We start from the raw sequence: 25,923 nt of genomic DNA on the forward strand, positions 1-25,923 counted from the left end.
CAAAGAGAAATTTTAAATTCAAGTTAAGATTTTAATTCCTAATCATAGAGTTTGGAAACTACATTTAAAGTTGAAGAATTACAGTTTTTCTCTCCAAGTTCAAAGAATGCCGTAGCTTGTAAGAATTTTAAAAATTGCTCTGTAAAACCATGCCTATATTTAAAAACCGAAGTTAAATGTATACGTGAAGGACAGGAGAAAAATTAGGAAGCCAAACTTAAAAGAATGACATCAAGAGATAATTACTAAATGATTATGTCTCTATTGAATCCTGACAGATGATGAGGTTTCTGGATCAGAGAACAAATTATTTACTTACATAACAAGCTTGACATTGGTTCCCCATCCTCCAGTTCCCCACAGGGCAACAGATGAGAGCCCGATGTACTCTCTGCACACAGGGGCTCTTACCACAGGAGGGAGACGAGGAAATCGGAATCTCAGAGCTTGCACAGGGCAGCTGTGTCAGCTGTCCCTCTTCCCCCTGGAGAACGAGAAAGGCCTTAACTTTCTAAAGTAAACACCGTCTCTCAGCGGAGGCAAAGGTCCCTAGTTTTATTATCCTTCGACTAAGCAGATGGCTCCAGGGGAGATGTTTCCAAATCTCCCAGAAAGTCTCTATATTTAACTTCCCAGGCTTATTTGCCATTCAGACATCTTTTAACAGCCATGCAATGTTTTGCTCAGGAAGCCTTGACCATGCATAAATGTGAACATATTCACAGAGCATTGTTTCCCAACAATTACCAGAAGTGCTAGACTTTGAAGCAGACTTGAGTGACTCTACTGGGGCAGAATCTAGCATCTCGTGATTTACAAAATAGAAAGCCTTCCTCTTGATTTTGCAAGTCCCAGCTGAGACAGTTTGCTAAGAAGGGACCTGAAGTACCACGTCACCCTGTGATGATGGAGTCTATATCCCACTGCGCCCAGGGCCTGCGAGACCGAAAACACGGAACAGCATCTCCAGAAGCCTGGATCATTTCAAAGGGCCCTTAAAGCTTGAACAACATGTAATCTCTGTTCATTTCCGGCCCCATGAGCCCCAGATGGAATTTATCCCTTTCTCTTCTCTATTCCCACAGCATTTTGTGTTAATCTCTTTGAGCATTTTTATTATTAGATGTCTCTCCCATCCTCAGTGGACAAAAAGTATTCAATGGAAGAAAATGTTTCTTGGGTACCCATTGCATGCTCCATCGTGTTAAACGCCAGAAGGAATTCCGAGTAAATGATCACATCCTTACAAATGCTTACTGTGTCATATTTAGCATAGGGAGAGAGATAGAGAATTACCCATCGATGCAAGGGTGAGGGGAGATGTTCTCTACCTAAACATGTGTCCTTCAAGAGAAGTGAGAAAAAGGTGAAGGTGATTTTAGACTTTGAAGGAAAAGGCGGCCTGTATAGGAGGCGACCAAGTGAAGAGAATTAGATAGTGGTTGATACCACAAACCCTCGCCTTGATACTTGTTATAATGAATAAAAAATAATAAGTTTTCAAATGTTTATGCATTTTCAGTGATTAGCTCTTTTATGGTGAAGTTAGCAATGTTCAAGAACAGTTATCAGCATTTAAAAATAGAAAATACCCTCCCCAATGTCCATAATCCCACCCCCTTCTCCCAAACCCCCTCCCCCCAGCAAACCTCAGTTTGTTTTGTGAGATTAAGAGTCACTTATGGTTTGTCTCCCCCCCAATCCCATCTTGTTTCATTTATTCTTCTCGTACCCACTTAAGCCCCCATGTTGCATCACCACTTCCTCATATCAGGGAGATCATATGATAGTTTTCTTTCTCTGCTTGACTTATGGGATAAAAATATATGTTTATAAAATAAAAATTAAAAATAGAAAATAATTTCCCTCTAGCACAAACTTGATTGTTTTAAGTTGTCACTCAAGCAAGACTCTGAGTGTTAAACAAAATCAGAAGCTCGTGATGTATTTTCTCCCCAGGGAGATTAAAAAAAAATACTATCTATTAGTTTCAAGAGAATCAATTAACATTTGTAAAGGTCTTTGGTATAAAATGCAATATAATAGGAATGGAAATATTCTGATATTCTGATGGGACTCATACAGAAGAGCTGTTTGTTCTAACATGATTATTAGGAAAAATAGCCAGTTGTCTGGACATATTTTTTAAGGATGTGTATGAAGAAAAGAATTCAATTTATTGTTTGGTTCCTATACAGGTTTAATCATAGATTCTATAACAGTATTTCAAAGAGCATATTTGATCCTTTTTAAAAAATGATAGAAATTTACCTCAGTAATACAAAGGATGAGTTTCTTTTTGCTCTTTGTGTAGCACAGTGTCAAGATAGTTCGAAGCTGGCATTTTAATTAACTTAGTCTTACTTTTTAAATAATTGCTAGTCGAGGTTTAATAAAATAGCAAATATTTCTCTCAAATCACATACTTTATCTAATTAAGGAATGTTCTAACAAATATCAGATGCTCTACATGTTAAATTAAAATAATTAATAATCCATTGACTTCCAGGATGATTTCCAAGTTGGGTTTTATATGCACTTAAGATATAACAGATACAAAGAAGGCACTGACAGTTATGCCCATACTGGTCATTACTATTCCAGGGCAAGGAACCAGTACTTCCACTCGTTTATATGTAATTTATATCCCACATGCATTCATCTAGATTAGGCAAATGTGTCAAATATAATAAGTAAAACCATTAATAATTTTGTTCAAAATTTAGTAGTTTTCCTTTATAACATAGCTTTCTTTGCTATCATGTTGCTGTCTTTTCCCCCTATAAAATCAGCTTTTTATCAATGTAACATTTTCTTTTCTTTTTTTTAAAGTTCAATCGGAAAGGTCAAGATTAGATGTAACTCACATATTAACAATGGCAAGGACAGACCAGGAAGGCCACCTTGATTAAAGCTTATACATTATAAATGTCTTTAATAAACTCTTGCTTTTGTGTAGATGAATATTGCTGCCACCATCATGAAGGACGACAGACCACAGTGCTGCATCTACCTGTAAAAGCATTCAGACCTGAACTTGACATAGTCACATGTATGCGTTTGTTTTATTTTCCCTGTGTTTCTCTTTTTTCTGCAGTACAGTGCACTTAATCCACGAGAATCTTGGGACATGTGGCATCCCACCCTGGTGGCTGAAGCTTTATTTGCCATCGCAAACATCTTCAGTTCCTTGCGCCTGATCTCGCTGTTTACTGCAAATTCTCATCTGGGGCCTCTGCAAATATCTCTGGGAAGAATGCTCCTGGACATTTTGAAGTTTCTATTCATATACTGCCTTGTGTTGCTAGCATTCGCAAACGGCCTAAATCAATTGTATTTCTATTATGAAGAAACAAAAGGGTTAAGCTGTAAAGGCATACGATGTGAAAAGCAGAATAATGCATTTTCAACGTAAGTTGAACAGATGCTTTTATTGGTAACATTGTGCAGAATTCAGAGGGCATTACATTATGAATTTGAACCATGACAAGTGGTTGCAAAGAAAATTGTGCTTAATGCAGAAAATAGAATTAACGTGGCTGTGAATGAATGGATCCTTCTGACATTAAAATACATATATATCCAGAACATTTATTTTAAGTTTTAGTAAAATGGTTTTTAAAATGACCTCATATAAAGGAAAGCTATATATTCAGTTTTAAAATGAGAAATAAAGAGGAAACCTCTGCCCTACTGACAGTTTACAAGCTCGTTAAACGATAGAATATACATAAGGCCAATCATGTGAGAAAATTCAAGTATTTCTTGAGCTTTCAGTGTTTTCCAGATAGGAAAGTCTCTTTACATGTTCTTTACTCTCTAATCACACACACACACACACACACACACACACACATCCCTAAGGATGGAGAAATAATCCAAAATAGGAACCCCGGGCTAACTTAGGCCACTATAATTATGCACACAAAACTCTGTGCCTTTATATCTGGTGAGTGATAGTCCTCACTCAGTGCCAACCTCTGGTCATTCTCAAGCAGGTTTGCTGACAGCATGGGTCCATGGCCCTATGTCTGATGCTCGCAAAGTCTGCACACCTGCGTCCATTTCCTTCCCACTGTGATCACCAGACAACTGTGATAAACAGTTAATTAGCAGATGAATGAAGAAGTTAGGTCATGTTCCTCTACATAATACCTAAACAATACATGTTCATTTTGTAGGTGACTAAAAAATCAGACTCTATTTATTGGCCATTATAGAATTTCATGTTAAATAAGCAAGTGCAATAATTTCTCAAGTAGGAAAAATCAATTCCTTCATATAAAGTAAGTCACATATGGCTACAGTATTTTTGTTGATTCACTTCTGTATGTTTTATCTTTGATCCTAATATTTAAAACGCCATTTTAAGTAATCCACATCTGCTTCTTTGCACATAGAATTTTAATCTCAGCCTTAGCTGCCTCAGATCCTTCCAGAAATAGATTTGATACAAACCCTGAGTCATAGAGGAAACAAAAGGTCATGCAGCTTCCCCTTGTCTTTTCATCCCTTGCTCTCAGCCAGGAGTTCTCCAGCCTGACCAACTTACTCAGCCTTGTCGTTTTCCTCATGCCCTTTCCGACCCGGGACAGGAGGGATTCGGTGAAACCCCTTGCAGCAACGTCCTTGAGATTAGCATGGCCCTGGATTGTGTCTTAGTGTTGATACCTGAACTTAATCTTTCCCCACTCATTTGTGCTCCTTGATGTGGTCATTTGCTCCTGACAGCTGAGATCCCACCAACCTCAGGCTTCCGACTTACAAACATCCTAAATACTCTGCTGTATGTCTCACTCTCTGTTGTCTGTCTCTTGATTTCTGATGGAGAGCCCCTCTGCTCAGCCCGGTTTTCCCAATTGTCTTGTCACTTTGCACTGCGTGCCCTGATGCAAACGTCTGGCCAACACCCCCCACTCTCGCCCCCCGCATTTTCTAGGTGTGTTGCATATCCCTCCGCACAACACCTAGAACTGAGTTACCTCCCACATTGTGTTTCATTCAGGGAAGAGTCCTGGTTCCAAGACTCAGCCCCTTCTCAGACATCTGATCATTTGCAGCTAACCCCATCTTCATGTATGATCCCAGAGCTCCCAGGAATCACACTGTTGTTTTACATATTATGGTAAATGTTTACATATTATGAACGAATTTTATTCTCTGTCATTGCTATGGAAGCCTGAGGCAAACTATCTAGTATAAATTGCATTCTAGAAGCAAATGTATTGAATTGCTTGGATCGTGTATTATTTTAGCATGCCTGCCAACGGTCTTCTATTATCATGAAAAGCAACAGATAACTGTGTATCTTAAATATTATAGGCCCAAATCATTCAGCCCAAATTAATCAGGTATTCTACCTGAATTTTTTCCCCAGGTCATGGAATGTAAGTCGGCAAACAACGGATTATTTTATTCAAAAACTAAAAAAAAATATAGCAATAATTCTTGGTATAATTAATATATTAGAATATATAGAATGTCTGAGACAGGCATACCTGTCCCTTGATGACCCTGTTTCAGTATAATGGGTCCAGTCAATGCAAGAGGATGTCTAGCAAAGCCCTCTACAGCTTATTTCTTCGCTTTTGTTGGTCTTTGATTTTCTTTTTATAATTTCTTTTTATTAATTTCTTTTTATAATTTATATTACTCCATAAATTCCAAAGTTTTTTTTTGTTTTGGTTTGGATTTTTTTGTTGTTGTTTTTTGGGTTTTTTTTTTTTTTACTATCCACCATCTCAGAGATCTTATTCCATTTGAGAATTGAAAAACATAATACTTCATGTAAGGCACTTAATACAGTGCCTGCTATAGAATATGATAATAAAAAAATTGCTACATCTGTTTATCATTATTAGTAGTGGCAGAACATTATCTCCCACCTATGTCTCCCTGGTGCCTCTTTATTACTCCTTCCATTCAGGGTGCAAACCTAAGCCGAAACTCTGAGCCCTGTGTTTCCTACTAGCTTCCACCCCTGTCACCCTCCTTCCCTACATCCAAACAATCCTGAAAAGAAGCCTGAACAGGATACCTTGTTTTCTTCTTATCCATTCTTCACCCAATTGCAGTTTGGCTGCTGCTTCCGTCAGGCCGCGAACTCTGCTCTAGAAAATATCTAGAGCCTCCATATCCCCCCTGTCAAGGGATATGTATCTCTTTAAAGCTTATTGAATGTGTCTGCATTGTTTGACCCTTTAACACTTTCACTTTTGAAATCTTGCCCTTCTTTAATTTCAATGTTACTATGTCTTTATATTGTGTCTCTTACTCCTCAAATTTTTCTCACTGTTCTCTGATAATTATATTTCACTTATTGCTTTTAAATAGTGATCGTCTTTGTGACCATCCTCAGACCATATTATAGTATTTCTGTGAAAACTCATGTGTGCTTATGGATGCAACCCCAGATGTCCTGAGGGACGACTCCTACATTCCTATCACTAGCACAGACCTCTCTCCCTGATACCTGTAAGTCCAGCGGTCTTATGGGTGCCTTTCCATACATCTTTCCTAAAAATTTAAATCCAAGGAAAATTTATCAGTCTCTTTAAAAACTTGTTCTTCCTCCTCCTTAGTGCTCTTTCTTAGTCAGTACTATCACAACGCACCCAGAAATTTAAATCAGAAACTTTTGCTTTATTCTAGATCCTTCCCTCCCCAACCCTTGCACATGCAGTCAATAGTCTATTCTTGCTCTTCGTTATCCTGGCGCCATCTTCCCTTGCTCACCACCCATGCCTAAATCAAAGTTCCCTTACTCCTGGCCTCTGCCTTCTTTTATATGTCTTTCATCTTGTTCCCTGAGTGATCTTTCTGAACTATGATACTCCTCCATTTAAAGTGTCCACATGGTTTCTCATTCTTGACCAGACACTACCAAACTCCTTAGCATGACATACCAGATCTTTCAATGATCTGCTCCTTGTTTCCTTATCTAGCTTCATCTTTCTCTATCCCCCCCAAAACAGTTTACTCTTCAGCATTTACCAGTCAATCCCCAAATATGCCATATCCTTCTCTCACCCTAGAACGTCCTTTCCACACGGCAAAATTGCCTTCTGCCTTTTCCAGGATGTCTTCCTGATCCCCTCCTGACTGTTGTGAGCTCCCAGTGGACAGAGCCCAGGCTGTGTTTTCTGTGTCTCTCTTTCGATTTCCCCACCAGAGAATAGACACTTTTTTCCCTACTCTTTTCATGCTTCCAGGTTGTTTTCTCTTTAACGTGGGAAGAACTGCATGATACCAAAGAAAACAAAAAATAGTTGATTTGGGAATATTTGTCAGCTTTTCAAAATTCACAGTTTGGTATGTTTTTTTTTTATTTTCCTTCTAATTAAATATTTACATTTGAGCTTCCTAAAAAAAAAAAAAAAAAAAAAAAAAAAAGAAAGGAAGAAAAAAAAAAGAAAACCAAATATTTAGTCACTGCCATTATTCTACATACAATTTTAAATTAGTATTCTCTGGTTAAGGGACTCTTGTGAAGAGAGGGGCATGGGCTTTATGACAGATGTTGGCTCATTAAGAAAATTCCTTTTATGTTTATTGAAGGTATATTCCTCTAAATTGGAACTGGCCAACTGAAAGCATACTTCTTTTGTTTTAATTGCATTATTCCCTATAAACCAAGAATAAAATAGCCAGATGTGTCTTATATTAATTTATGTCTCCTCATCATTTCCATTTCAAGGGGTGGGGGAAACCTCAACTGTGGATATATTACCTTTTTACTTGTTCTGTTGATCTAGTTATAAGTATTTAACTGGGAAGCAAGCTAGTATTTTAAAGTAGCAACTGAGAAATATCTTTAAGAAGCAAGAGACAAAAATGTTATCTTTAGGAAGATAATGCTATAGAATTAAACCATAGAAATTGTCAGGTTCTAGTCAAGTAGAACTTTATGCTAAGAATCATTTAATTAAGTGTGGTTTTATCCTCAGAACCACTCTGTCCTTATCTCACCAAAGAATTGGGAAAATAGTTGTCACATAAAGGTAGTCTGAGATGCACTGCAGCTAATGACCTTTCAATCTATGTGCAGTCTTGCTGTCGATAGTTTTGGGAATCACTAATGGTGGAAGCATTTCTAGAAGCAGTAGCTTTAAAATGTCAACTTAGATTGCTTTTTTAAATTCCTTATAATTAAATAACAATTAACATAAAAATATGAATAAGAAACACTAAGGTCTTAATTAATATAATAGTAAATATATTTTGGTTAAGTGGAACTATTCTCACATCTCACTTTTGATTCATTTCACTGAAGAAAAAAGAAAAGAAAAGGAAAATAAAAATGAATCCAGAATTGGTCACAAGATGTCACCTTATTTTGAATGTTCTCTTTTTCAAATTCTAATTAAAAACCTAAATAAATTTTTTGATGACGGGTTTGCTAATATTCTCTAATAATTAGTAGTTCTTTTTTAGACAGAGGCAAATCAGTAATATTCAACCATAGCAATCAATTTATTCTACATCACACTTTTTTTTAATTTTAATTTTAATTTTTTTTTACATCACACTTTTTATTTGAACATTCAAAAAAGCAACTGGTAAGGGATTTATGTGGCATTTTATATAATTTATTATAGCACTTACATTATGTAACTTCCAGCTCTCTCTCTCTGAACTGCTATTGATACCAGGGGAAAATCAGCTGAATTATATTTGTATACTCATGGTAAGAACTCATACCATTTAGGAAGAAAGAAAAAAATTATTTTACATTGAATCCAAATGACAGTGTCATTAATTTTAGAAATTGTCCTCAAAGTTACTAAAAATAAAAAACTTATGGCCTGATCAAATTTACTTATTTCCTGAGAAAGTTTTCAAAGAATAACTTAGAGTAACCTTTGCCTAGGGCCAAGGAATTAGATTAAACTTTCCCTGATAGTGTTAGAATCTGACATCTGGGTTGGCCTTTAAGAATACATGATCAGCGCCTCACATGATGCACATACTTGCTGGCAAAACAAAGTCTTATTGAAGTTGATCAGATCAGCCCCCTTATCATTTTATGATAACTTGCTCCGCTGTTGAATAGGTATAGCAAAATAAATCAATAAATAGTTACATATTTTATAATTAAAATTTAATTAAACAATTAAAAATGTGAAACTGTTTACTTTTTTTTTAAAGCAATAAACTCAAGAAGAGAAGTCCTGAATGCCAATTAAGAGATCATTAGATTCTCCTAGTTATACAGACCAGAAATTCATGGAAGGTTTCAAGGAACAGGAGTTTGGTCTAAGAATCATGCACAAGATTATAGCATTTTGATCCTCTGAGCAAGGATTGATCTTAGCAGGGGCAGAATCTAGAGCAAGGCCTGGCTTCAGGAAGAGTAGGAGATGACATAAGTCTGGACTCTAAGATCGTTTACTCTGAGAACCAATGTTAATCTGAGTCATCTATTCCAAGTCTATTTTCTTCAGTGTTTTCTTACTTATTACCTGACTTATTTCTCTTCAGTTCTCCCTTCCTTCATTTGTGCTGTCTCAAAAACTTTTGGCTTCTCATAATTCCAGTGTCCCTGACTCTCTATCATAACTCCTGTCATTTTGGCTCCTTTGGGCAACTTCCTCATTCTCTTGGTATTTCTAAGGTAAATTTATATAGAAAGGAAATCTGATAGTGTGGGTTCATCTTTTTCTTATCAATCCATGCCATTAAACCCTGGCCTTATATGGATTGGCTTTCCTTGGGTCACTTGACTTCTGAAATCCTACCTCCTTAGTCATCATGACTGATATGAGAATAGTTTTTGTTTTTGTTTTTATAAAATAATGTGATTAAAGTTTTATTTTAACCATTTGTCAAAGAGTGTAAAAATTCTTTATCATTTGGTTACATTACACTAAGCTGATGGTCCTGCTGAAACAAACCATTCTTCATTTAGGTTCAGAGACTCTTTATCTTATTTTGTTTCCTGGAGTAAGTTAAGGAAACTTTACTTTCAATAAAACACCAGAGTTCATTCATTGGCAGGAATGAATTAAGTGTTCCCTGAAATAGGAAGAATAGCAAATTTTGTTACCTGAGCATTCTGACATCTGCCGTCTTACAGGATTAACTATGTACAACTTTAATTGTAATTGTGGAAATCCACAACGATAACATAATTTTTAGTCCTTCTACAACCAAGAAGCAAAACCACGTGAATGCACTGACATCTTTCAAAGACTAAGTTTGAGGATGTATCATTGATTAGCTATCAATGCCCTATAACACTGGTTAGCAAGCTTTCTGTGAAAAGGATAGTAAATATTTTAGACTATGTAGGCCCAATGTTCTCTGTTGCAACTACTCACCTCTGCTATTTTAGCACAAAAGAAACCACAGACAATGCATCAATAAATGATTGTGGCTGTGTTTCAATAAAACTTTACTTATAGACATTGAAATGTGAATTTATAAAATATTCACATGTCATAAAATAGCTCTTTTCCCCAACTGTTTGGAAAGCAAAAACCATTCTTACCTCAGGAGCCAGGCAAAAATGGGCTATGGGTCAAATTTCCTCCTCTAAGAAACTAAATAGCTTTCGAGGTTCTTAGGAAAATGAAGTACACTATTTGGGCTATATGATGAAAATAATTTTTTTAACTCTTTTTATTAAGTTTAATTTTGTAATTTTAATACCTTTTATTAGGTTTAATTTTTAAATTAAGTAAATATATGTAATAGGAATCAATTTTATTTTTATAACCTATTGTATAATAGTTCTATTAATATAGCTATTAGTGTCCTTTTCTCTTTTTTTCCAGATTATTTGAGACACTCCAGTCCTTGTTTTGGTCAATATTTGGGCTGATCAACTTATATGTGACCAATGTCAAAGCACAGCATGAATTCACTGAGTTTGTGGGTGCCACCATGTTTGGAACATACAATGTCATCTCTCTGGTTGTCCTACTCAACATGTTAATAGCTATGATGAATAACTCTTACCAACTCATTGCTGTAAGTTGATTAATTTTATTTTATTTATTTTTTTTAAATTTTTTATTTTTTATAAACATGTATTTTTATCCCCAGGGGTACAGGTCTGTGAATCACCAGGTTTACACACTTCACAGCACTCACCAAAGCACATACCCTCCCCAATGTCCATAATCCCACCCCCTTCTCCCAAACCCCCTCCCCCCAGCAACCCTCAGTTTGTTTTGTGAGATTAAGAGTCACTTATGGTTTGTCTCCCTCCCAATCCCATCTTGTTTCATTAATTCTTCTCCTACCCACTTAAGCCCCCATGTTGCATCACCACTTCCTCATATCAGGGAGATCATATATTTCCCCATAGAATGTGTTGTTTCTAGCCATACTCTATCCTATTTATCATAGAAAACAGTCTCTAATAGGCTACTGAGAAGACAGAACAGAATTATAATATGAATGGTTAATTTGAAGTTTCTAAACAGTATTGTACCATATTTGGTTACATACTAACTTAGTTTTGCCAGATTATGAAAGATTATAAAATAAATGGAATCTATCTTTACAGGCAGTCATTGGTGATGGCAAGCACTGGGGGAGGGATGAGTTATGAACAAGTGGCTTATCTCTATGCAGCACCCTGTGCACTCTGCATTGTCTCCGACCATTGAACCTGAGTCTAGGTATAACAAAACTCCTGCCAGCCTGGCAAGATAGAAAAGCTAGCCTTGAGGGGAGTCTGAGGAAAAATTGCACAGTATTTTCAATTTCTTAAATCCAGAAAAAGCAATGTAGGAGTAACCTTGAATTCTACAACGGGGTATACAGTACCATATACACTTATTTGAAACGCTAGAATCCAAACAAGTTAGTTAATTTATTCATTCATTCAATAAATTCTTATTGAGAACTTCTGTTGCCAAGTACTACTCTAGGAACTAGAAATACAGCAATGAATAAGAAAGGTAACGCCCTTTGTCTCCTTGAACTTCCCAGGAGTTAATGGCCATTAGCAATAGCAACTGAACAAACCCATACTGGAATAAAATATATTTAGGTCTTTTGTATTTATACCTGAGATAAGTAGCATTTTATAAGCATAATTCATAACCATAATTATCTCTTTAAATAGCTACAATTATATTGCATCTTTGTGTCTATTGCTAAATTGCTGAAATGTTATTAGTTATTTTGAGAAGCAGCATTCTGCATCTTACTTCAACTATCTTTATGGGGGCAAGATGCCTGTCACAGATGAAAAACTGCATAGAACACAAGAATAGATGATTTTTATCTACTTATTCACAAACTAAGTATTTACATAGTATATACCAGGGTCCTAGGATTTGCAGGTGAATATAATGAATTTGTGGAGCTTCATTTAAGCAACTTGTAAGTATGGATTTCTTAAGATAGTCTCTATGTAATTGCTTCCGAAGTTCTGTATTTCTCTGGTCAACACATTTGCAAAACATGGATTCTATTTTCCAGACCACCCTTCCAAAATATTAGAAAGTCTCTAATTATCAAGCTACATATAAAGAAACTATATATACAATTTGGATCCTATAGAACATCAAATGTATTGATTTCATCAAGAAGAGAACATCAAGAATAGTATGACTTTTTTTTTTTTTTTTTTGGGTTCTTTATGGGATATATTATTCTAGGTGACTTCCTAAAGAGGTGAGAATGATCTTCAAATCTCTTTTTGTTTAGCTCAAACTCTAAAACTACTTGAGAGAAGAACAGGCACTGAGAACCTGAGATGGGTGTACCTCTCAGCATCATGGGCATGATGGCTCCTTGGAGCATGAACATGCCAACTCTGATTTGCACCTGGGTAACAGATGGTGGTTTGGAGCATCATCAGCATAGAACATTTCATTTTCAGTTTTTTTTTGCTATAGATTTTGTTATAGACCCTCTCAGAATTCCAAATCATAAACAAAGGAAGAGTCTGCTTTGTGATAGCCATAAGAGAACATAATGAGGTCAGGATAATCCTTAATTTGTGCCTCCAGGAGAATCGGAAGGAACAGAATCTACTCACAGGCCAACATTTTAATCAAAGTGACAGCCTTTTTATGACCTTAAGCCAATTCTACTGACTCCCATTCTCCATGACAACAGCAAACAATAAATACCTTTTTTCATTACTGCAGAATCTATAAGCTTGTTTAGAAAGAAAGCTAGGGAAGGTGGGAGAAATAAAGGAGAGGAAGTGGGGAGAATGGTGAGGGCGGGCAGATTGGAGCTTCTCTGCTTCTGTCTATTGATCGGTCAATCCCATCAAACATTTGCTAAGCAACAATGAGGGCCACACATTTTCTAGATATGCTCTTTCTGTTGAAAGCACAATCTGTCCAGTGTCTAGACAAAACATCTCTATTGCTCAGAGTAAAAATGTATACACAACACAGATATTCATTAGCACATAGCCATTTAGAAATACTTGAGGGAAGCACAGTCTAAGTTTATGCTTCTACTCTAAAATCTGAGTTCTTCTTTCTAATATTAATGGGTTAAAATGAGCTATTTTGAAATCCTAAAATGTATCCTAAAATCCTTAAATGTAAAATGAAATCCTAGAACATACATTTTAGGCAGGCGCCAATCACACTCCTATCTGGTACCATTTGGACAAGCTTATATCAGGGTTTAATGCTGTGTCAGAGGCCTTACTCTTCATTTGTTAGAGGAACTTCTATCTGAATTTGTGCCTCTTGCCTAAAGGCGGACAGGAATTCTTCACACAGAAACATATCAACTAAGACTTTTCTTAGAAACACTAGAAGGCTAAGCCATGAGCATCGATGCAGGTGGCAGTTACCTAGACAGGGATTCTAGGCCTTGGGTAAGACAGAAAGGCCTGTTTGTGGCCAGAATCTAGTGCATCTGAGCTAATTAATGTAAGCCTACAGTGCAGGAAAGGAAAATTTATCTTCAAGTCATAACTGATCACTGCAGTCTCTTTAACACAGAATTCTTTTAGATGTCTGTTTCATGGAAGAAGGAAGGATAAAACCTGACAAGAGCGCTGACTCTTTACCAGGGTAAACCATCATCGGAAATGTTTAGATGACTATCACTGGGAGTCAGCCTTGATTTTATAAGCAATTTAATTAATGTTCCAAGAGCTGCTCCAAGTCAAGTTATAAGCTCTCTGTGAGGTTTATATCACCTTAATAATTAAGAAACCTGTCAGCTGTTGTCATATTCTCCCGTTCAGGACCATGCAGATATAGAATGGAAATTCGCTAGAACAAAGCTTTGGATGAGTTATTTTGAAGAAGGTGGTACTCTGCCTACTCCCTTCAATGTCATCCCGAGCCCCAAGTCTCTCTGGTACCTGATCAAATGGATATGGACACACCTGTGCAAGAAAAAGATGAGGAGAAAGCCTGAAAGTTTTGGAACAATAGGGGTAAGAACACAGCATGTTAGTATTACTTTTTTTCTTAATTGTGTATTTGAATATATTTGTGTTTCTTGTTGGATATTTTTGCATTTTTAGCCTTTTTGTTTTTCCTCATTGTTTTTAGTGACCATCTATCACACAGCTACCCTAAGACATGGCTTCCTACAGTGAGGGCCATCAGTGTTATTTGAATAGGAGCCCCACCTGACACAGGCCTCTCCTGGACCCATGAGTGATGGAGGGGGAACTAACACCTTACCTCTCAGTACCCTGATTTCTAGCCTGTTTCAGAACTGCAACCTTAGGGTATTTGTGGCATTACTTACTCATTGCCTACTACTCTCTCTGGATTGTAAGGGAAGGGGGCTGTGTCAGTCATTTTATATTCTTAGTGCCTAACATAGGCTCCTACCAGCGTATAATGTTTGACAAAAATTTCTCAACTAAAGGATTAAATGGATATTATAACTTGAAAATGTTGTATCATGTTCAAGTACAGTGATTTCAGAATATGTCAAATTGTTCAACATTTTGCTTCTACTCCCAGTCATTTTAAATACCAAGAGGTTGTATTTTTAAAAAATGTTAGGACCCCTCAGAGCCACGCTCCTGCTATACCATAAGATTAAACTTCCTTTGGAAATTTTTTTCATCCTGGAAACCAAGAGTTCAAGCTATTCCATCAGAAGAGACATGGACTTAGGACTTTGTTCCAGCCAAACCACTGACGTAGGACAAGTTATTCTTCATTCTTCCCTACTTAATTTACTATTTTCTAAAGTTCTCACAGTAACCCTTTGAAAATTCACACTCTGACATTCACTAGTCATTTTGACTTGCTCAGGGAAAGTATTTTGTAAGTATTCTAATATACCGTTATATTAGAATCACCAAGTAATACTAGTAACATACTGAAGTTTTTAAATTTGTTTTTAATTTTATTTAATATGGTTTTTGACTGCTTGCTATGCCCTAAGTGATCCTTCTCACTCATTAACCTCATTGGCTACGAGGCATTATTATCAGTATCAAATGGGGCTTTCTCTACGGACAGTGGTATTGATTTTGCTGTCTTGTCAGTAACATTTCAAATTCTAAAGTGAAATTGATTGGCAAGAGCGTATAACAAATAGAGAGGTGGTTAGGAGATACAGTTATATTCTTGCGTACAAATTCTTACCTCATGAACTTGGAGGACTAAAGTTTGGGCATATATCTGATCTTAGAAACCAAAGTTAAATTATGATGAAGATTTAGCCTGTAATCCTTATACTAATTAATAGATTTTACCACTAACTTTAGAAAAGAGTGAAATTATTTTCCTCCAATGTTTGATTTCTATTAAAAAATAAGTCTGGATTATTTTAAAAGGGTTGTAAAATAAATATAATGACTTTGGTTTAATAAGCAATTGTTGCATGTGTTCCACATGCCAGCCAGGCACTGAGGGATGGGAGTAGGTACAAAGGCATACTTTCCATCCTTGAGGACATCATTTCTCATACAGGAGATACAAATATGAGGACATATTACTTAGTACATGTCATATAATATTTTAGCATTATAATATTGTTACACGCAAGATGTATGACAACAGTGTAAGCAATAATTATTGTTTTCCTTGAGATAAACAGAAAAAAGATTTCAGAGAAGCCAAACTCTGCTTACTCTCTTCCACATTAAAATATAGTTCTCCTTTTTCACATCTTACTCTTAAATCCGTAATAATTTTATTTAATCAATCTCTGAAAAGACATCAGTGGCTAGTACAGTTCTATGCTATCTCTCATTGGAGTTATTTTGATTCCAAAAGAATTTCTGGGCCCCAAAATAAAGGTGGTACACAAAAGAAATTTGTCTGTAATGATTTAATTTTAGGCAATAAGAGAGGTTTTAAGGTTTTAAGATGCCACAAAACTTGTAACCAAGATATGAGGCCCTGATCTAATATTTTAGAAGATCCATCTGTGCTACCACGAAATAATAGAAAACCACTCAAGAACTTGACTTCCAAGTTCCCCCACACAACCTCCAGAATCCTCCCACTGTTGACGCATTGTTAGGAATATGTTACCATCACTTCTTAGATGCAAAGAAGGGCTTAACATTCATTTGGGATTTCCTATTAAAGCAGTGATTCACACCTTTCAGAGGGGACACAAGTTAAGAAGCTTTCTTTTCTATACATTTCTTTTCTATCCAAATTTCTTTTTAAGTCTCTTTGAATATTTTGATCCAAGCTGATGCACAGAAAAAGAATTCCCAATTAACTGAGTGACCTCAAGCCATTCCTCTTTCCTTAGCCATGTATATCTTATTAACCTTTTGTAATGGATATTTTTATGCTTTGGGAATTTATGACAAACTAAATAAATATTGTGAGTCATGTCTCTGTTCCCTATCTTCGTCCCACTCTCAATCTTGGCACTTCTTCACCATACTAAGGGTTTGGGCAAGCACCAGCCTAATCAAACTCAATCCTATAAATTGACTTTTTGTCTAGACTGCATTTCCAGAATAGGAAGGACATAATATTTTGGTTTGCATACTTGTAGTTGAGTTTTATACATTTAGATTTTAGATGGAAAAAATAACATGTATTATTTATAAAGAAAAATACAAGATAAAGAAAAGTAAATTAAGGAGGTTGGGTAATATATCAATAGAAGAGTTAAATGAAAAAATAATGTCAAAAAGTAATTGGTTTTGCTGTGAATTCATTTCAATTTGATTGATCCTCTTGGCAGTTCATTGGTGTAGACAAACAAAGACAAGGAGATATACACATTTCCATTAATTAAAAGATGACTTTGAAGTACCAATGACAGTCACTGTACTGTCCTTCTAAGCTTCGAATAACACATTACACTTCAAAGGGACCTTAGAAATCATTTAACTCAACTATTTCCTCTCAAAGAGAGTGTATTTACCTTGCCTAGTGTTTCAGGATCCCTTGGTGACAGTGCGTGGGAGAGACCTGGGTCTTGAGTTCCCCAAACCAGTGTGTTTTCCATCACTCTCGTGATTCCTGAAAAATCTAATAACAATGCAACGATACCTTCCACGTTGTGTATTCGTCCTTTCATTTTTCTCAATAGCTTTTGCAGATCCTGCCATTGTCCTCAGCTGCTCTCAGATTCCTGTATCTCAAAGCCCTTGTTTCACAGGCTGGCTTACCTTCTGTTTGCTTCTCAACTAGTTTATATTTAGGCCACATTTGTGATGCAGAAATTTGAAGCTAAGCTGGAGGTAGAGTTCATGCACTCTTTGAGGCAGCTCATTCCCTGCACAAGACCAGGCAGACCAAGGCTCTTCAGGGTGGCTGCACTGGCCACTCTCCAGAAGCCCATCATTGGTGATCTTATCTGGCTATTTATGGCTTCCGGGTAATATTGATACAGCTAGCCCTGAAAACTCATTAACTTTTTTTTTTTTTTAACTTCAGACTTCGTTTTAGGGGTGATTGGGAGTTCCAGATAAATTAACCTTTCATTTGGAATGCTTTACGGGGAAAACATAAATGAAGCAGAAATGCTTTATTGAACAAAACCTTTGTTGTAGGAAGCAAACTCATTATTGAGAAATGGCTTGTCCCTGGGAAATTATGAACATCCCACCAAATGGGCAGCCTAGTGAGAGGTCAGTAAAATAAGAAACATGTTGTAGCTTTTGATTTTTAATATTACTACTTGTCTAATTTTTAGCTTAACACCATTTTATCAGCAAGTACCTTTCTCCATATTATAACACTCATTCTTAGACTTTAACACGTGCTAGAAATTATCAGGAATTTCTATTTTAACAAGCATTTCCTTGTAACTTTAATTAGAAACTCCTGCTAAAGAAACCACTGGTATCTAGCACAGCTTTTTAAATGAAAACAAAATCAACATTTGCACTTGTTGCTTAAGAGGCCCAGATTATTTTAAGTAAAAATATATTAATGCCAAAATGTTTAATTGATATGAAACATTTCAATGCCATAGACCAGTTTTCTAAAATAGAATGTTTAAGGTATAGATCCATATGCTGAACTAAAAAATGTGAGGTCTTTGGACAAAATGATAACAAATGATTTTAACTTCCTTAGATTCATATTTTCCACTTTCTGATTTTCTCCTGAGCACAGGATAGGGAGGAAAACATGAAACACCATGTCTTAGGGTCATTTAGCATCATTCAGCTCTGGGATCTCAGATGGAACACCCATGTCTGACCAGTTGCCACAGACAAACACTCAGTTAAGCCACTGCCAGAGAATTAGAAACAGTGAATGGATTAACACCAGCCAGCATCACCAGAGGAACATTCTAATGGTACATGCTTTTCAGACTGTATTTTTAGTGCTATTTTATCAAAATGCATTGTTCCTTAATCTTCATGGCTTCCAGTAGGTCTAACAACAAATCTTATGGATACAATAGTATTCATCCATGAATATGTCCCAACCCCTAATTTACGTCTGTAAAATTTGCTGGCTGGGGCTTTAATTAAGTTTACTTTCCTAAGAAGGGATGTGGAAGAATGCATTGCGTGATGTTCTTGATGTTTCAAGAGCGAAACCCTGAATATTTGTCTTGACAAGGCAATGTTCAAGCATTTTATAACATTTGTTTTTATATGCTTAAAAAGTGCGCTTCTAGAAAACAATACATAGCTCTACCTGTAAATGAGCCAAATTGCAGTTTTCAAAAAGGGATCGCATCTTGGAACGGCCCCTTGCCTTTTTCCTCATTTTTAAAAGGAGAAGAGCGCAGCAAGCTGCAGCCCCTAAGGGATTACCCAAGCAAAGCGAAGGATAAAAGGCATAATTCATGGGCTCAAAGTCAGTGATAGACCAAAACCCGAGAGGAAATGAGAGAGCCACGCACTGACGATTGACTGCGGGGAACCAGCTCGGGAAAGGGGAAAATGTGCCCGACACTCCACGTGGTGGACCTGCAGGCAGTGGGAGATAAAGAGCGAAACATGTCACAGCCGATTCCCCAGATCCCTTTCTTTCCCAGTAGCAAAACCTGTGATGCTCTAAGGCCGCATGACACTTCTATGGAAATGTGGAGTTCCCTTGTAGCAGCAGAAGTTCCTTTGGTCTTTTCCTTTATCATTAGTTCTGTGATCCACACACATGCGGCCTTTACCTTGTCCCCAAAAATCAAAGGAACCTGCAAAATCTGAGGTACACCGATGTGGCACACACGTGTGCCTTGGGCGCCTGAGCACAAGCCATCCTGCCAAGTAACATTCTGCACACACTGCTAGATTTCAGACATAATTTGCAAAGAAAACTGCTAACTTAAAATGCACATCTTTCTCCAAAATATTACATTATTATTTTTTAACACAAATTGGTCAGTTCTGTTCTCGATCATTTCCAGTGATGATTATAGGATGTAAGACCTTCCCCTGTGAGAGTAAATGCCTACGAAAGTCAAGTGATCTTTACACGACAAAAAGAGAGCTACCATTGTTGATGGTAGTTCCACTGTATAATACTTAATAATGTCACCAACTGACAAAAATTATCACTATGTTTACTGCAAAGAGTACATATATTATGGGTTGAATTGTGTCCCCCCCCAAAAAATACTTTGAAGTCTTAAATTCCAGTACCTCAGAATGTGACCTTATGTGGAAATAGGGTCATTGCTGATGTAATTGGGTTCAGAAAGGTTATTAAGGAAGTGGAGTCCATATAAAAACATGATCTCGTGAAGACACAGAGACACAAGGAGATCTCCTTGTAAAGACAGAGTCAGAGAATGGGATTATGCAGTTGCAAAGCAAGGAACACCAAGGATGGAGAGCCACCATGAGAAGCTAGGAAGAAGAAGGGATGGATTCTAGCCTCAGTCTCAGAGGAAGAGTTCCCTGCCAACATCTTCATTTGAGACTTCTTGCCTCCAGAACCATGAGACAATAAATTTCTGTTGTTTGAGCCACACAGTTTATGGTATTTCATGCCTAAGAAACTAAAACAACATATAGCATATGCATCTGTGCTTACTCATTTTTATTCAAAGAAATATGGATCCGGTATTTAACGGTGTTGACCCTCAAGTTAAGATGTTTTGGGAGAAGGAGGCAAAAATCATAGAATACATAGTAGGTGTATTCAAATGTTTCTAAGTATCTACTTGACAGTACTTGATAGAAAGAGCAAAGTGTAAAGAGTGAGTTCTAGTGATATAGAACTGGCACTGCCATGAGAACACTGTGGTATTGTAGTTACTCACTCAACTGACTCAGCTCTGTGGGCCTTACTTATAAATGTGGGCCTTACTTATAAATGAGGCAATGAGACTAGAACCCTTTGGGGGTTTTGGTTTTGGGTTTTGTTTTGTTTTGGCAAGGAAGGGCAGAGGAAGAGGGAGATAGGGAGAGAGAGACTCTTATGCAGGCTCCACACCCCACATGGAGTCCAACACAGGTCTTGATCTAATGACACAGAAATCATGAACTAGCCAAAATCAAGAGTTGGATGCTTAACTCACTGAGCCACCCAGGTGCCCCTAGGGGTTTGGTTCTAATAAACAATAGATCTGTTTCGAAATTTAAAAGCCAGTCTGATTTCCCTTGGCCTTTGGTAGATCCTGGGATATTAGACAATTAAATTAACTTTAGCCTAAGAAAGCTAATTAAAAAAAGAAAAAGGCCATTATATGCATTCTTAATAGAAACATTTACAAATTATCAATGATTGTATTGTCCACAGTAGTTTTCCTGTGTTAATCCCGAGAAACATGGATTTGTGGTTGGATACACTATTGCATCTGGGCATATACTCTTCGAATCTTTTCCTTTAGTCTTAACCTTCCCCCAAAATCCAAAATAGACAATGGTATTGCTACTTTAATGTCCTCTGTCAGAATCACCAAAGTGGAATTCTTTGCTATTTTTTAATATTACCAACATCTCAGCAGCTAGACTAAAAATTTTTGTCTTCATAAACTCATTCCAGCTGCCAAGTCCCCCGGGCTTCTGTTCCCTCTCCACATTTTCATCCCGTTGTGACCCTTGTTTCTCTTCCTTTTCATTCACACCAACACCGGTTCAGCTCACACCCATTCTACCCTTCCATCATATTCTGTACCAGCATCCCAACTGACGTCTTATGTACTGATTCTCCATATTCCTCTTTCCTACCCAGTACTGCAGCCACATGATTATCATAGAAGTTCCACTTTTATCACATATCACTCAATTTGTCAAAACCCCAGGTGCCTACCAACCACTGAATTCATTGTGCTTTCTGAGATTCTGCATAAAGAACCCATGCTAACTTTCCAACAAGAGCTAATCCCTATATCCTGATTATCAGAGCACATCACAACTGTACTGGTGGAAATCGCCCTAACACGTTTCTCACCCTCCAGCACCAGCATATTGCTGACCGTATTCCTGTCTTCTGCAAATCTGAATGTCTGTGCTTCTGTCAAAGTCCCATGATTCTTTCAAGTCCAATCTAAAATCCTGTTCCCTGTTTGAAGGCTGCTGCTGGATCTTTCCTTAGCCCAATACTACTTTTTGTTTCCCTGTACTCAAAACACATTCTTAAGGCACTCCCCATGGTTTTGCTTGTCTTTTGTTTGTTTTTTTGTTTTTTGTCTTCATCTCTAGACATTCTTGGCATCCTACCTAGTAGACTATAAGCCATTTAAGGGCAAAAAGTATGTTTTATTCATCTCTGGGTTCTTGCAGCTTCTGCCATGAATGATAACCACCTAATAAATACATCTTAAATTGGCCCCACAAGCTAAGATTCGTGAAAAAGGAACCCACAAAGGAAGATTCACAGAGGTCACAGCAAAAATCCAATATCATGCAGGGATATTCAAAACACTTTTGGGACCTCAAAAAAGATAACTGACTAGAGTTATTCACTTATTAAATTGGCTAAAAACTGGAACACTGGCACCACCAGATGCTAGTATGGATGTGAAGCAACAGGAGCACTCATTCATTGCTGGTGGGAATGCAAAAGGGTAAGTTGCTTTGGAAGACAGTTTGATGGTTTCCTACAAAACTAAATATATTCTTACCATGCAATCCAGCAATCGCACTCCTTGGCATTTACTCAAAGGAGTTGAAAACATATGTCCATACAAAATCCTGCACAAGGATGTTTATAGCAGCTTTATTCATAATTGCCCAAACTTGGAAGCAGCCAAGATGTAGCTCAGTAGGTGAATGGATAAATAAGTTATGGTACATCCAGATAATTGAATATTATTTATTCAGTGATAAAAGTAAATGAACTATCAAGGCATGCAAAAACATAGAGAAACCTAAATATATATTATCAAGTTTAAGCGGCCAATCTGAAAAAGCCACATACTGTATGATTCCAAATATATAATATTCTGGAAGAGGCAAAATTATGAAGACAATAAAAATATGAGTGGTGGTCAGAGGTTGAGGTTGTGGGGGCAGAGGAGGAAGGGATAAATAAGCAAAGAACAGAAGAATTTTAGGGTAGTTAAAATACTCTGTATTAGAATATAATAATGGATACATGTCGTTATACATTTGTCCAAACCCATAAAAGTATACAAGACCAGGAATAAACAGTAATGTAAACTATGGTCTCTGGTTGATAATCACTCATCAATTAGAACAGTGGACCACTCTGGCTGGGGACATCGATCATGGGAGAGGCTGCATGTGTGGGGAGTATGTGGGAAATCTCTGTACCTTCCACTCAAATTTGCTGTGAACCTTAAATTGCTCTAAAAAGAGTTTTCATAAAACAAAAATACCTACAGAATTTGCATTACATCTATCCATGTTTACTAAAAGCCTCTCCTCACACTATTATTTAAATACAAATTTCTTTCTTCCACACCTCGATTGCCTAGGTTAAAAGCATTCAACTCTTTAGCTAAATAAAATGCTGCCCTCAAGCCTGAAATGTCAAGCAAATCACACAAAGAGGGACAATTACATCTTCTTTTACTTCCTCTGGGGTAATCCTGATATGTGTCAAATCATTCACAGGTTTGATGGCTCAGGAATATTTTTTTTAAACTGCACTAAATCACGTTATTAAGTGAAAAGGGGAAAAATGGAAAGAAGATGGGGACTAGTTCGTTAACATTAGTGATAGATGTCTTAAATCTCTTATCTCATTCAGTCTTCAAAATCATCTGGTGCACTTAACTTTACATAGCAAAATAAAAAATGGGAATGGGAGAGGACCTCAGAGAGAATTCCTTGTTTAGACTCAGTCACTTTCAAACACAGGTGTGACCCCCTAAGTACATGTTCTTAAAGTGACACCCCACCACCTCCCAGGTAGGAAGACAGTAGAGACAGGTGGGCATCATAGTAGTGGTCGATAGGAATCAGTTCTGCGGTGCTAACCAGAAAAGGAGAGATTACATAGAGAGGAGAGATATCTGAACTGCATACTTTAGTGGTCATCATTTGGTGAATTTATTGCATTCACTTCTGTTTTCGTTATCCAGAATAGGATTAGCTTCATCGGTTCTTATTTTCCTAGGATACTGGAGTTCGGTTGGCTGATATAATCTCACAAGAATACAGATATTTGTGCAGTATTACTATGTAGATGTGTAAGAACACTGTCTGGCAAAAACAATTAACTATATTAATTCATGCTTAAATCTGGGATAGGGATAGGAATAGCTCCTGAAAGTAATCATAGGAGATTTTTTCTATGTTCTCTCTGTCAGTCTATTTTGCTTCTTTAAAAAAAAAAAAAAAAAAAAAAATTCCCTAAAAAAATCAATCTCAGATTAGTTTTCAAAATATAATCTTTGATCTTCTTATATTTGTTTTAAAAAATTTAAATGTGTTTATGAGCAGGTTCTGCTGAAAAAAAGTCTGTGCTCTTATCAATACTAAAATGCATCATGATGATTTTCACTTGTTACTTGTAATTTTCTGATTCTGTCATTTTTAGCTTTAATTTTGCATTAAGGAAATTTAAAGTTAAATCTTGACTTCAAGCTGCTCTCTGCTGACTACTTTTTATTGGCTTTTTGATCAAAACAGGGTAACAAAATGCAAGAGAAGAAGCCCAAAGTAATCAAACTGGAGTTGATTAAATTCTATACTAAATTCAGAGTTTCTATCTACTTAATTGTGGAATATGGGTATCCTGTACAATATTTATAGTGATAGTGTTAAAGAACTTGGTATATAGCTTGTTTTAGTATTTCTGTCCCCCTGAAGTAACTTTAAGGAGATCTGGAAGGCCTGTGTCCTTACAGAGTGTTTTTTGTCTTGAATTTCAGCTGAGCTATGTCTCAATAGGAGTCATATACCTCCATCTTGTGGCTCGGTCATAAAATCCCCATGCTTTCTTTTTTCCAAGATATTCTAATTTTGTAGTAAGTTTCAAACTTTCCAATCTCTTAATGAATACCATAACACCAAAATACCATATTGAAAATTTGTTTAAGATTTGTGTAAAACTGAATGGTAAATAATTAGTGGCTTTTAGGAAGTTAAGCATTATCTCAGCTGTTCCTAAAAGTCACTAATAATCATGAAACACAAGTCTATTCTCCTGGCCAGCCAGTGAAAAAGCCATTTTTCCCTATTTCCCTAAAGAGACAAAAAAGTTTCTTTTGTCTTGTTTGATTTTTTTTCCCTAATGTTATTTCACAGTGATGTATTCACAACTCTTTTTAAAATTCCATTTTATCAGCCTATGATTAAGTATTTAGTAAGGAATAAGATCAAAAGATTTATTTAAACTCTAGATACATTATCTTTTTGCTTTCTCACAATCTACCAAATTCATTCCTTTACTACAGAAATATTTTTTATTTTAATTAGGTCAGTTTTTAAGAATCAATACTGATATTTATTCAACATGCACAAAATGGGAATTATGAAGCTTTTTTTTCTAGTATCTTCAGAATACCCATGAAATCTGCAATTATATAATTTTAGTGCCGTTTATTATTTAACTCAATTTATTATGGACTCTTTTTTAGTCATTAAACATCCTTTCTCTTTGTTCTGCACTCCAGAATCACTCCTCTGTACTAACTCTAGCTGCACTCCCAAACCATTCTGATCTTTTCAAAATGACAGCTGAGACATTCATTTTTTAAAATGATGAATTTATGAGCCCAATGTTTGAGCAGAACTTTTTATTTTTTTGTTAAATCCAACCACCTAATTAAAGCAGCAAGTCCCTTTTAATGTACATCTGATTGAAATTAATGTTGGGGGGTTTAGTGGTCTAACATTGTTTCTGATTACATGTTGCATATCATAGCTAAATTCTGAAGCTTGCTACACTGATATTTATGAAGACCCCCATATTGTAATAATATGAGCTTTTTACTCTACAGAATTTTTTTTATTTGATATTTCTCTTATTTTTAATTTGATATGTCTCATCTGTGTCTCTTAGATTACTTCAAGTAATTTGGAGTACATATCAGCTATGATTATCTAATTCTCTGTCACCTTCTATTAAAAGAACAACATTCCCATCATTGTTAACTTGGTCTATATGTTAATTGCTGTAGAGATTATAACCTTGCACTTCGTTGCTTTGTTTCATTCATTCTTTTGATTCA

At 36.4% G+C, this 25,923-nt stretch overlaps 1 protein-coding gene across 1 annotated transcript in view; it reads left to right on the forward strand.

Moving 5' to 3' along the window:
- The window catches only part of TRPC4 (transient receptor potential cation channel subfamily C member 4), a 208,835-nt gene that overhangs the window by 176,845 nt on the left and 6,067 nt on the right, over nt 1–25,923 (forward strand). The window contains exons 6-8 of the mRNA XM_059144454.1: nt 3,098–3,411; nt 10,776–10,971; nt 14,177–14,371. Of these exons, the coding sequence (XP_059000437.1) occupies nt 3,098–3,411; nt 10,776–10,971; nt 14,177–14,371 (705 nt within the window). The remainder of the gene's footprint in view (nt 1–3,097; nt 3,412–10,775; nt 10,972–14,176; nt 14,372–25,923) is intronic.

The sequence above is a fragment of the Mustela lutreola genome, chromosome 13 (genome assembly GCF_030435805.1).
Source record: "Mustela lutreola isolate mMusLut2 chromosome 13, mMusLut2.pri, whole genome shotgun sequence".
NCBI lineage: Eukaryota > Metazoa > Chordata > Mammalia > Carnivora > Mustelidae > Mustela > Mustela lutreola.